This window comes from Macrotis lagotis, chromosome 2 (genome assembly GCF_037893015.1).
Source record: "Macrotis lagotis isolate mMagLag1 chromosome 2, bilby.v1.9.chrom.fasta, whole genome shotgun sequence".
Classification (NCBI taxonomy): Eukaryota; Metazoa; Chordata; class Mammalia; order Peramelemorphia; family Peramelidae; genus Macrotis; species Macrotis lagotis.
In genome coordinates, this window is record NC_133659.1 from 305,446,900 (window position 1) to 305,460,257 (window position 13,358).

At 35.6% G+C, this 13,358-nt stretch overlaps 1 protein-coding gene across 3 annotated transcripts in view; it reads right to left on the reverse strand.

The window, feature by feature from the left end:
• The window catches only part of CEP290 (centrosomal protein 290), a 93,602-nt gene that overhangs the window by 80,089 nt on the left and 155 nt on the right, over positions 1 to 13,358 (reverse strand). Inside the window, exons 2-10 of one of the 3 annotated variants that reach the window (XM_074226537.1) lie at positions 11,230 to 11,353; positions 10,791 to 10,868; positions 5,583 to 5,652; positions 5,233 to 5,279; positions 4,535 to 4,678; positions 2,781 to 2,834; positions 1,958 to 2,110; positions 1,072 to 1,254; positions 476 to 565 (exon numbers count right to left, since the gene is read on the reverse strand). In XM_074226537.1, the coding sequence (XP_074082638.1) occupies positions 476 to 565; positions 1,072 to 1,254; positions 1,958 to 2,110; positions 2,781 to 2,834; positions 4,535 to 4,678; positions 5,233 to 5,279; positions 5,583 to 5,652; positions 10,791 to 10,868; positions 11,230 to 11,325 (915 nt within the window). In that variant the 5' untranslated portion in view covers positions 11,326 to 11,353. Of the gene's footprint in view, positions 1 to 475; positions 566 to 1,071; positions 1,255 to 1,957; positions 2,111 to 2,780; positions 2,835 to 4,534; positions 4,679 to 5,232; positions 5,280 to 5,582; positions 5,653 to 10,790; positions 10,869 to 11,229; positions 13,114 to 13,358 lie in introns of those variants that run through there. The other 2 variants (XM_074226536.1, XM_074226538.1) reach the window with 2 other exon arrangements.

Consider the following 13,358-nt stretch of genomic DNA (forward strand, 5'->3'; position numbering starts at 1 on the left):
GGCTGTTAAGACAGTTTCATTTCTTGGTGATGTTCAGAGCTTATCATCTTCACTCATCCCAAATAAATTCCTGATGACTTCTTAGTAAACTAAGTAGAGAAAAAAGAACCTTAGCTTTGAGCCACAAGTCCTGGGTTCCAATCCCAATTCTGTCACTTACCTACATGGCCCTGAGTAATTCACCTTGCTAAGTATCTATTTGTAAAAGGAGTGTTTGGAGGTCTGTTCCAAAATTCAATGGAAGATGCTACATTCTATGATTCTATGACTTCCAACAAAAGATCATCTATTAAATACAAAGACTTAATCATACACACAAAGACATACAAACCCCCAAACTCCTGTATACACACACACACACAAACACATTTTTATACAATAGGTGACCTAAGCATTTTTATAAAAACTGGAAAATCTGAAAACTATTGTCAAAAATTAGAAATAACAAAACTGTATAACTATTTTGAAAAACTACCTTCCATTCTTCAACCTTTGCATTAACAGCAGCCATAACGGGATCATCTTCTTCATTTTTTGCTTTCAAAACTTCTGTAAGTTCTTGAACCTGAAAATTACCAATTTGACAAATTTTTTGGAAAAATCTTATGTTTTTTCAAAATGTAAAAATAAATAGACACAGTAGATTTAGAAGTGCTACTATTCTTTATGTTGCTTCAGTGAGTCATATAGCTTCTCAGTGCATTTGGTAATTCTTTTAAGAGTCTAAGGTGCAGAAGAAGTTGCCAATCTGCATTTATGAAGGAGATTCTGCACCTGGGACTTTCCTATACCCAAAAACCCTCAAACAGGGTCCCTATCCCTTATTGTAATATCTTTGAAAAAACTATATATCTATTTATCCTTGATTATAAGAATATCTAATATATTTATTTTTAAAATTATTCAATTTCCTCTAAATAGTTCGATGAATAACTGTTTTCTGGTAGTGCTCTAAAATTTCTGATTTCATGCAGAAATTTTCAAAAATTATCTTTGTTCTCAAGGTGAAATGACAAAGCTTCCTCCACATCATTATGTATAAAGACAAAGTAAGATAAAAATAATTCTTACCTGAAGCCTGTAGTGGTCCCTTTCTTTTTTTAATTGGTCCATGAGAGTATCAGTTTGCTGAACAATAATTTTCATCCTATTATATTCATCAGTCATTTTCTCCATTTCCTGCACTGATTCTTCCAAGTTCTTCCTCATTTCTTGATTCTGAATTTCAATTTTCTCATTTGCTTCTGTTAAATTCTTTTGAAGATAAGAATCACAGGAAAGAGTAACTAATACCATTTTGTAATGTGTATACAATTAAGTATTTTAAATCTTACAGTTGAAATTTATTAATAAGAAAGGGAGACCTTCTGGATAAAGACTAGAAAAAGAAAACTTTTCTATTTGGTTCATTAGCTTGAATGTAGAGGGACACTTGCCAATTAAATGAAAGAAAAATTTAAAAATTGAGTAGGGAGGTCTATCTACCTGCTTTCCAGTACTAGTCCTAAGGTAAACCTATACAATCTAGGCAATGGGAGTAAAGGAACTACAACATTTATGGACAGACTTATTTCATTTTTTTTTAGTTTGTTTTTTTTTTTGCAAGACAATGGGGTTAAGTGGCTTGCCCAAGGCCACACGACTAGGTAATTATTAAGTGTCTGAGGCCAGATTTCAACTCAGGTACTCCTGACTCCAGGGCCAGTGCTCTATCCACTGCACCACCTAGCCGCCCCTTATTTCATGTTTTTAAAGTGAACATTTAAGAAATGTTAACTCTGGCAAATCTCCTCCATACCATTGTGTGGAAGAAAAAACAAATTATAAAATATTCTTACTTGAAAGTCCAAATCACTGAAAGCTCAGGAATATAAAGTCCAGATCAAATTCATTGAAAAAATATCACTTCAAAAGGAATGTGCTTTGAAATTAACTCTTTAAAATAACATTTTTTTACCTGAATTTCATCCAGATACTGCACAAGCTCGAAATTTTTTTTAGATAACTGCAATCGATAATCACTGTCTTCTCCTCTTCTAGAGAGCAGTGTTTCCTTTTGTGAATCGATTTGTTTCTGGTAGTCAATTATGTCTTGACGAAGCTGTTCATTCTGCATATTAAACCCCCCCAACACAATTAAAATGAAATACAATGAAAATTTTATTTTAAAGTCCCATTACTTATGTCTTTAAATGCCCATATTCCCTAAATCTTTTAATCCTCACCTTTATTTTGTGATGTTTGTTCTCCAAAAAAGGATAGTAAAAAATTAATAGAAATAAAGAGATCAATATTTAAAGTGAAATAAGAAAAAAAGATAAATAAAACATTAAATGTGCTACTCTAGATAAGTAGTTATTTAAAAACTTAAAGATAGATTGAACAAATAAAATAATAATTAAAATATTTTCAAAATTTGGGAGATTTTAAGTGACTGCAACTTTTTTAACTGATTGAATGAAATGAATAAAATGACAACATCAGATTGGTCATATGTTTAGTCAGTCATCATAGAAATTACCATGCAGTAATCAATCTATAAGTAAAACTAGTACATTTCTCATTGAGAGTCGACAGCATTACTTAATAACCCCACTTCTCAACTTATGTCTAAATCTTTGAGAAAGTTCAAATAAAAACTATTAAGTTTGAAAAGAACAGGTATTTAGAATACATGGTTTGAAAACAATCTGAGTTCACTGAGGTACTACTTTTAATTTTATGTAATTACCAATAATGCATATAATGATGTCCTATATATTTATTCATTTTTTACCAACCTCTCTCCTTAATTTGCTGTTTTCATTTTCTGCCTCTTCATTACGAAGAGCCAACTGAAATGACATAAAAAAAGTTATTTATTAAACAAATTAAAAAGCTAAAAGCAATTTCATTAAGAAAATTGTAGTAGTCAACTTTATGAAACTGAAATAAAATCCTTTCAAAAACAGTCAATTCTTATCTCATAACTTCTATCTGAAATAGGAATATTAAGCTGAACCTTTTGGAAATCACTTAGGAATTAGATAAAGTTAAATAAGAACTACAAATATGGGGAGGGGAGAGATGAATATTTGTGCTAAGGAAATTAAAATTAACAACTGACATGATGATCAATTTTTGGTTTAAGAACTACTGCTATATGTTAAACTTCACTTTTTACTCTCAATAAACATTAACTAGAAAAAGAGTATCATCTAAAAGGTTATTTTTTTCAGTGACCTGATTTCACTTGCAGTACCCACAAAATGAGCAAAATGCTGTGATTATAGTAGCAATGAGCTTTATTTTCTCATTCTCTAGTGTCTCAAAATGTGCTACTCTAGATAATTAGTTATTAAAAAACCTAAAGATACTCAGCACTTCTTTTCTTTCCCCCCCTTTTCTCTGAACAAAGACAAGATCCTGGGTGCTCAAACCAATGTGCAGTTAGTCAAAGCAGAATCTATGATCTAGTCCCTAAGAGTGGAAACCTCTAGAAAAGGCAAAATTCATTAATCAATATGAGTGATGGTATATAATCAAGAATGCTCCCCTAATCCTGTCTCTCTCTTTGGGCAATATACCAGGGTTTACAATAACTGAGAGGCTGGGATTTATACTTAAATACGTGTGCCTACCAGAAACAGTCAGACAATATGAAATGAAGAATATATGGGCATGGGGTGGAGGGAGGGAATTTTTTTTTGTTATTGGGCATGTGATTTCAACTGTCCAAATGAATGGTTAAAATACAGACTGATCCAGTAGCTAGATCAATCATAGTTTAGGAAAGAAACATAGAGACTATATGTCTCTTGTTGTTAGACTCCTTAAGCAAATATAATTCTGAAATTAATACACACATATATGAATACATACTAAAAGTATATATTATATACATATTTTATATGAAAGCAAATATAATACTAAAAGTCTTCTTAATATAAATATCAAACTGGATAACTAATGATCATCAATAAGACTATACCCTTTATTCCCTTAAGCACTTTTTTTGAGTTTAAAAGTATTTTACAGATGTTTTCTCATTTTATCCTCATAAAATCCTTGGAAGATATTATGTTCCCTATCTTATCAAGGAGGAAACCAAGACAAAAAGCTGAAGAGTCTTGCGTAGAGTCAGTTTGAGGAAGAATTTGAACTCGGGTCTCAAAATCCAGTTACTACATATATATATATATATATATATATATATATATATATATATATATATATATATATATGTATATATATATAATTCCCAATATATTTAAATTTTAAAATAATTTTGATAATCCTTACTATAATATAATAATATATACTTTTATTAACCCATTTTAATAAATAAGGAAACCAAGCTTCAGAAATATTAAGTGACTAGCCCAGAACTACTACCAGAGGTAGGATTCAAATTCTGATCTTCTGACTAAAGATCAGGCTTACTTGCATAACTTCCTTTCTCTTAAGAGGAAACACCATCAAAATACTCTCCTTAAATAGCAAGCAAAGCCAAACTTCAGAGAAATTTAGAGAACATGAATGGAAGCCTCCTTACTTGTTCATTGACTTTTTTCTCTTTTTCCATCTCTTTTTCCAAATCTTCTATTTCTCTGTCCTTCTGTTCCAGTTGTTTTTCTAGCTGGCGAATTTCATCTCGCAAAAACCGTGTATCCCGACCTCCTGTGGACTGCTGTGACATCTTAAAAGAAAATAAAAATATGCGTCTGAATACAACTTCTAAGAATGAATAGTTCAGCAAAAGAATTTCAAAATCTGTAATGAGAGAGAATAACAAAGATTGATTTAAAATTTTAACCTATTTCAGTGACTATAAATTTAACAGACGGTTTTAATGGAACTAAATAAAGACTTTCTTTAAAGATTGCCATTTTTTTTTCAAACTGCTCTATAAAACAATCCAAATTATTTCTACAAAGAAAAGAAGTCACACACTGCAAATCTATATGCTTTACAATCTGCATCTCTGAGTAATTACTAGATTGGGCAAATGCAATTACAGGACCCAAAGAGTGATTCTCAGTGTTCTAGAATCAATCATATTTACACTAAATCTGGCTCATCAAATTATGTAGGTGTTAATTCTGTTTACAATGAATGTTTCTGACTCAAAAGAAACTGACTTTGCTAAATATGAACACAATGAGATTCATGAGATTTTTCCAGTCAATCGAGAATACAGGTTTCATATTAATGATTAAGATGTGACCATCATATAATGCATGGTAGACATACCTCAAGTTCATTTTCCAGTTTCATTAATTTAGTTTTTAGCTGATTTTCTGTGGAAAGAAACCAGAACAAACATTTCATTGAATTTATTAAGAAATACATTTTAAAATATATTTCCCTGTCACCAAAAAATGATATTTTTACAATCAGATGAAATTGATCATATAATATAAAAATGCTGATAATCTGAGTGTGCAACATAGTAGGTACTCAACCACAGAGCTCTGACAAATCACATACTTACATTTTCTAACATGTATAAAATTAGTTCTTTCTCAAGTCTGGGAAATCAATTCCTTCCTCATTATTCAAAGCCTCATTATTCAACTTAAAGTTTTTTGACAGGTACTTACCAGATTTGGCCTGTTCCTCTCCAGCTTTTTCTACTTCTTCTAAAGCTAATTCCACTTCTTGGGCTTTCATCTAAACATGATAAAAGGGAGGTAATCCAGGTTGTTATTAACTTTAGAGGAATCCCCTTTGACAATTTTCTCTAACTCTCATAAATACTATGTAACCATCAAGCTGCAGAGATAACGCCCTTATATTATTGTTCGGTCAACCAGGCTACCTTTTCTATTTAATCTCCTTTATCTCCTACAAGCCTCAAATCTTCTGGTCAGATCACTTGCAAGAGTCTCCAAACTGGTCTATCTGCCTCCTATTGGGATCCTCTCAATCGCCTCAGATCCAGGTTAATATAGCAGGATATATTAACATCTCACAGCTATTTTCTAACTTTCAGACATGAGAGAGAGGCTTCATCAACAAAAATGGACCTGAGCAAAAAGGAAATTTTCCAGGTAGAGTAACTGCACTGGGTTCAAGGACCACGTAGGCTTTTCCTAAGCTTCCTGTACCAGAGTAAATGGAACTCATGGTATCTAGCAAGCAAATTTCCCTTGAAATCATGTATGAATTTGCCTCCAAATATAAGAGAAAGCTGAGGAACAGTTTACAGGCACTCTCACAACAGCAGTGACTCCTACCTAAAACCTTATTGCAAGGAAAGTGATGAGAAAATAGAGAATCCTTACACGGGTCATAACAGGCCATACTTAAAAATAATTTTCTTTTAGCCCAGCCTAGGGTCAAGGCCAAGGTAGGCTTCTTCAGTTTTCTCTTTGCCAGAAGGCCATACCTAAGTCTCCTATATAGTGAAGTGCAACTCTATCGCTTTCACATACCTCACTCTTAATCAATCAACAAACATCTATTTATCACTTATTATTTGCAATGTACTATGTTAAGTGCTAAGGATATAAAGATAGCAAAAATAGTACCCGCCTTGAGGAAGCCGACATTTTGATATAAGAAACATATGAATGTGTAAATTTGAATCAAGATCTAAAGAGAACAAAGGCACCAGCAGTAAGGGGGTTCAGGAAAAGCTTCTTGAAGAAGGTAGGATTTGAGATGAGCCTCAAAAGAAGTCATGGGGGGCAGCTAGGTGGCACAGTGGATAAAGAACCAGCCCTGGAGTCAGGAGGACCTGAGTTCAAAAACGACCTCAGACACTTGATAACTGCCTAGCTGTGTGATCTTAGGCAAGTCATTTAACCCCATTGCCTTAAATAAATAAAACTTTTTTAAAAAGTCATGGAATCTAGAAGTGGGGGGGGGGGGGGGGTGGATAAGTATTCCAGATTTGGAAAACACTCAGTAAAAAGATAGGAGGAATAACAACAATGCCAATATTACAGGTTTAGGTTAGATGGAAGTAGAACATAAAAATTGCCAAGGTAGAGAAGGGCCAGGTTAGGAAGCATTTTAAAGTCAAATTTTAATCTTTCTTCTTTCTTTTCATCCTGTTAGGAATTCAGAGTTGTTAAATCATGATTCCCTCTATAAACTTGGCTCTTGGGAATTAAAGGATTTACTGTCCTTTGTAGAAATGTTTATCACTATTTTAGGATTTGTATACCCATTCATTGAAGTTGTTAGTTTATGTAAGCAAACGAATTACAAAGAAAATTATCCTAGAAGCAACCCTCATTAAATGCCTGTGACTTCTGTGTGCGTGTGTGTATACATAGATAGACAGAAATATAGACAGATATACAGATAGATATGTTTATGTGAGACATCAAGAGAAAGAGATGGAGATCCAATCAACCAGTTTTTATAAACCAAATACAAAAAATCCAAATGTAGTATTTAGAGAGAGGATTCAAAATAAACTAAAACCTCTTCCCCAGAAGGGTTCATTATGCCAGTCTCTTGTTCTATATCTCAGACAGCCTACAACAGTCAGTTTAATCCTCCTAAAGCAGAGCTCTGAAAAGAACATTAAGCCCACATAGTAATGACTTCCTAATTAAAGCTATCTTGTAAATTAAGGTAATTATGCCACAGTAATAACCAACATTTATATAGTATTTGAAATCTTACAACATGCTTTACAACAATGATTTCATTTGATCCTCTCAATAACCCTGTGGGATAGATCCAAAATATAAACTTCTAGGTGGAAATTTTCTACTCATACCATCTGGGAGAGTCAATGAGGGATGGTATAAAAATTACCAGTCAGAAGACCGATCTGAATCTTAGCTCTGTAGGATCTTAGGACAGGTCACTGAGAATTTATTTCTTCAACTATAAGAATAAAGAGACTGAGCTAAATAATTTCACAAGTCCCCTGTTAACTCTCAATCTAATAATGACATCATTAATTCATTCTTCTGTTCAGAAATCTCTACAAAATTCTGTCCTTAAGGCAGAATAAGATCTAGTTAGAGGTTCAAAGTCCCCTGCCATCCATTCTCATACTGTTCAGCAGCTCAGCTAATCCCAAACCCACCCTGTAGGCTGCTACTAAGCTAAATATCTGAATCCCTTTTGTTTCTCCCCACTTCCTTCAGTCCTACTCAGGGAAGTTTATCTTTGTTTGCAAAACCGAGGGCTGTTCTACAAGGAAATGGTACCCAAAGGCTCCAGACCCTAGTAATATCTCCCACTTCTAAACACTTGGGAGGCTCCTGTCCAATCAGATTGTAAAAAAGCACTTCACAGTGACTGGCACAGAGTATGGACTCTAGAAAGGTTGATTCCCTTCCCTTCTCTCTCTCCTTCTTGTCTGTACAAACTCTCTGCTGTTGTTTGTCCTTCACTCTTGACCCTAGGAGCAGCTAGGTGGCATAGTGGATAAGGCACGGGCCCTGGAGTCAGGAGTACCAGGATTCAAATCCGGTCTCCGACATTTAATAATTACCTAGCTGTGTGGCCTTGGGCAAGCAACTTAACCCCATTTGCCTTGCAAAAAAAAAAAAAACTAAAAAAAAAAAGAAAAAGGACCCTGATATTAGGGAGATGATGCTGTGACTAACAAATAATTGAATTTCAGGAAGGGGATGTTGTCACCAAGTCACCAGTCACACTTTCTCCTCCAGAACCATCAGAATTTCAGGGGGCAGACGTGGATTAGAATGACAAGATGGCCCTGCATGCAGCAGAAGACTTTAACCTTTTTGAGCTAAAATCTTTTCCAGGTCTATCTATCTGAGGCAACATCCATTAAGTCATTAAGATCAGGTAAAAGTGAGGCAAATAATACCCCTTTTTAATCTAGTCAATGAAATAAAATAAAATAAAACTGGAAGGAGAAGACTTTCAGGGTTTCTGGTCAAATCAGAAACAATTGCTATTTACATTCAATCAGAGCCAATAGTATCCAGACAATGGCCAAGTGAGGCTTGAGTCAGAACTTTTTTTGGCCAATCAATGAGAGGTATGAAAAGAATGAAAAGAAAAAAAAATCCCTAGGTAGTAGGGACTCCCTTATATTATTAATCCTTTTACCTCTATTGTAAGTTAAAAACAAATTTTCATCTCTAGTACCAACTTCTCCTTACAGTTCCTGTTCCATATTTGATTATCTATTAACACCATTCCTGAATGCTCTACCCAAAAGTCCATTAACTTCCCACCTTCCTCTCCAAAAAAAAAAACCCTGTGACCCACCCTCTTTTAAAAATTTTATTTATTTAAGGTAATAGGGTTAAGTGACTTGCCCAAGGTCACACAGCTAGGCAATTATTAAGTGTCAGAAGCCGCATTTGAACTCAATTCGTCCTGACTCCAGGGCCGGTGCTTTATCCACTGCACCACCTAGCTGCCCCTTCACCCTTTTTATTTCCATAGAGAGTACTGGCAGTATCCTAGGCCAAGGCTCAACATCAGTTATCTTTCATTTCCCTTGGTCCTTCACCCCATTTCTCAGTCAATTGCCAAAAACCACTGATTCTACCTCTACTAGGTTTTGTGTAACCATTCCCTTTTTCATTGTTCCTGTTATTGAAAGGTCCTAGCTCAACTGCTCATAAACTCTCTTGGACCACAGTAACAGCCTTGTGGGAGTCTTCCTGTCTCTACTATCTTCCCTCTTAGGTTCATACCCCTCAAGTAAGCTTCCTAATATATTTCTTTGTTGTTTCCTGCTTAAAAAAACTTTCAATGGCTCCTTCTTGTCTCCCATATAAAGTATTCTTGAACTTAGTTATTCAAGACCTACCATAACCCAGTTCCAACCTATTTATGTGGGTTCCCCTAATATCCTCCATGTTCCAGTTAGACTACATTGCATGCCTGGGTGCCCTTCATTGCATGTTGACCAAGCCAGGCTCTAACCTAGGCGTGACAGAATAGGCCAGAGACAGAATGTCAGTAATCAGAGGGTAGTAAGGGTTTATTAATTCCTTTCTTTGTAAGGAACCAATTTGCAAATTATGGGATTTCTCCTGCTAGGAGGTCTGCCTTCCTGTAGTTTAAACAGAGCATGCATACACATGCATACACACACACACGCACGCACGCACGCACGGAAACACAGTCATAAGTAGGAAGGGAGGAGAAAGGAGGACCATAAAACAATCAGTCTGGGGGCTTGAGTGATCTTCCAAGGACAACCTCACCATGAAGGATATTATCTAGTCTTTGGGGTTCAGATTGGGCCCAGTACAAGTTATTATACTGATTCCCTTCCCTTAACATAGGTAAAAGAATGCAAAACTTGGCAGAATTTAAACCAATTACTCTAGCTTCTTTGGTTCCCAGAGCCAGAGTCTCTGCCTGTGAAAAGGATCTCTAGAACCTAAATATGTTATTAAATTCATTACATATATCATATTAATCAACATAAAAATTATCTCTCTTGACAGTTCCTATCTCTTGGCCTATATTGATATTGTTTCCAGTGCAAGAATGGATTCTCCCCAAATTTATTTCTGCTGGTTAAACTCCTTCCCTTCTCTTTTGCAAAAGCTAATTCAAATGTTATCCCTACACAAAGCTTTTTGGAGCCTTTCAGCCATAAGGGGATCTCTTCCACCTCAAATCTTTCAATTTAATACCTTCCATATTCTATTATTTCAGCAATATGTACATGTGTGACAGAGTCTGTCTTTTGTTTTCTCTTTTACTTCCAAATGACTTGCAAAATTAAGCATTTAACTAATTATAGTAGAGTTGAATTTTAACAGTGTTTGGAAAGGAAGATTATAGGAGGTAGAAGTTTAACAATTCCCATAAAGTCAGTCAGGATTATTCTGCTTGATACAAACCTGCATTAAAGCCTGAGCAATTTGGAAAAGATGTACCACATTTTCTTGATTTTCATCTTTTAGGTCTTTTACTTCAACCTATGTAAATAAAGCAACAAACATTGCTCATTATTCCTTTTTTTAAAAATTTCATTGATATTTTATTCTTTATATTTCATTCCTCCCCACTGAACTCTTTCTTGAGACAAAGACATATAAAACACAAGCAAAAATATATAAAATGAATGAGGGTATTTGAATGAATACATAATATTCTGTCCCAGCAGTTCCTCACCTCTTCCCTGAGGAAGAATATATATTTTAGTATCAATGAATTGGAATTATTTTTGGCATAAAACTTGTTAATCAAATATTAGGAAAAGCGTCCTTCCAGTTCTAACAATTCAGAAGTCTGTGACTTTTTAAATGTTTTTGAATATTCTAACATTAAAAAAAATACCTTAGAGAGAGAAATCAACAAATCATCTGCCAATGATTCTTGGCGAGGCAAGTCATCTGGGTTAACTCTCCGTATTGCTTTCCAATCCAAAGGCATCTTGACTTCTTTTACTGTATCTTCTGACCTATAACAACATATATTCAACAACATGTCTATAGTAAACTGAACACTGATATAAAACATCATTCTTTAAGAATAACTCCTGAAGAGGTGAAGTTCCATGGTATGTCCAAAACGTTACACACAAATAAAAAAAGAAAACAAGAAACTGAGTTAAAATTCCCCTAAAATAAAATTAAGAAAAAGTGTTAAAGCAATCAGGCGTAGTGGAAAGAGAGTGATGAATTTCAAGTCAAAAGACCTGGGTTCAAAACCTGCGTTGCCATTTATAACCTGTGTCATCTTAGGTAAGTCAATTCACCAATTTGAGCCCCAATTTCTCATCTGTAAAATGAGGAAGGTGGACTAAGTGACTGATGAGATCTTGTCTATCTCTACTTCTATTATGGATCTATTCTTAACATCACAGTGATTTAAAGAAAGAGGCCAATTATTTTCCTAAGCTCCAAAAGGGAAAAAAAAACCATATAAGCAGTGAAGACAATTGACAGAGAGGAGAATTTGATGATAAAAAAAAAATATCCTAACAATGAGAAGTATAACAGTGACGACGATAGCAGATTTAGTGAAATGTAGACAATGCAAGAACAGGGTGCAGGCAATGAAATACACCATAAGCTGTAAAAAATTTAGCACCCAATGTGTACCTAGCAACACATAACCAGCTAGGTAGAATCATGCATCTGAAACTCACTATCTTTCATGGATTAACAGAAAGCAAATTTCCACATTATAGAGACCTCCACACAAGTCTAGAGAACTCGACCAATATACATAATGGAATAGGAATCATCATCATAGACTGATGTGCTATCTATAATATCCCAAATATAACATAATATTTATAAATACGATACATATTCTAATATCCAAGTAATATTCACTAAAATGTTTTTAATAGATACTACCATCATAAATACTCATAATCTCTAAACTACATGAAAAAAAAACTTTTAAAATATAGAGACCTGGTTTAATCACACTAGGTACATGCTATTCCTGTTGTCTTGTCCCCTATTGCATTTGTCCAAATGAGGAGTTTAGGAAGCCTACAAAACACCAGGCAGCTAGATAGTTTCAGCACCAAGCCTGGAATCCAGAAGACTTGTGTTCAAACCTGGTCTTAGATATTTCTAGCTATGTGAGTCTGGGCAAGTCACTCGAGGCCGCCTCAGTTTCCCCACTTGTAAAATGAATTAGAGAAGAAAATGACGAATCACTCTCCTGCCAAGAAAATCCCAAAAGGGTCGCTAGGGCAAGTAACAACCATGAAAACTGGAAATTAGTCACAATAAGATCAACTCCTAAGTGTTTTTACATATGATCTCATTTGTCCCTCAAAACGACTTTGTCAGGTAGGAGCTATTATGAAACCCATTTTATAGATGAAGAAAACAGAGTCGGAGCAATAACGGGCAGGTTTGAACCGAGTCTTCCTAACTTCATCACTCCCTGCACACCCCCAGGTTGCCTCTCCCCAAAAGGCTGTATTTCCCTTCCCCAGAGATGTTTCATCAGAGGTCAGATGACCCCCTCTGTAAGGAAAAGAACTTAGTTAGATTCAGTATCCAATCAAAGTGCCTGGAAGTTTGGGTCAAAGAAAGGCAAAAAATAGCCCAAACCATCCAGGAGCTCAAAGTTCGGCGGGGGAGAACAGCAGAACGCAACTATGTTGCACATCGGCTATAGACCGGATACTTTGTATCTAATCCCGGGGGGAGGGCAGCGCTCCGCACCCCTCGGGGAGCCTTGGGAATGGTTGGCAGACCTGACCTGAGCCGGGGCAGAGGGGCGGCAGGGGGGCGCTCTCTGGTCCTGGGGGGCGGTAGTGGAGACCCACCGGGTCCCGTACAGCCAGCTGCAATGGGCGGGGAGGGGAATGGGGGACTGGGGGGTGGGGGTGGGGGCTGCCGGCTCCCCGTCCGGGCTGCACAGCCCAGGTTCCACCTGGCAGGTGGAAAAGAGATCCCGGATTTGGAGCGAGATGGCCCCGGAGGTTTACAGAGGGG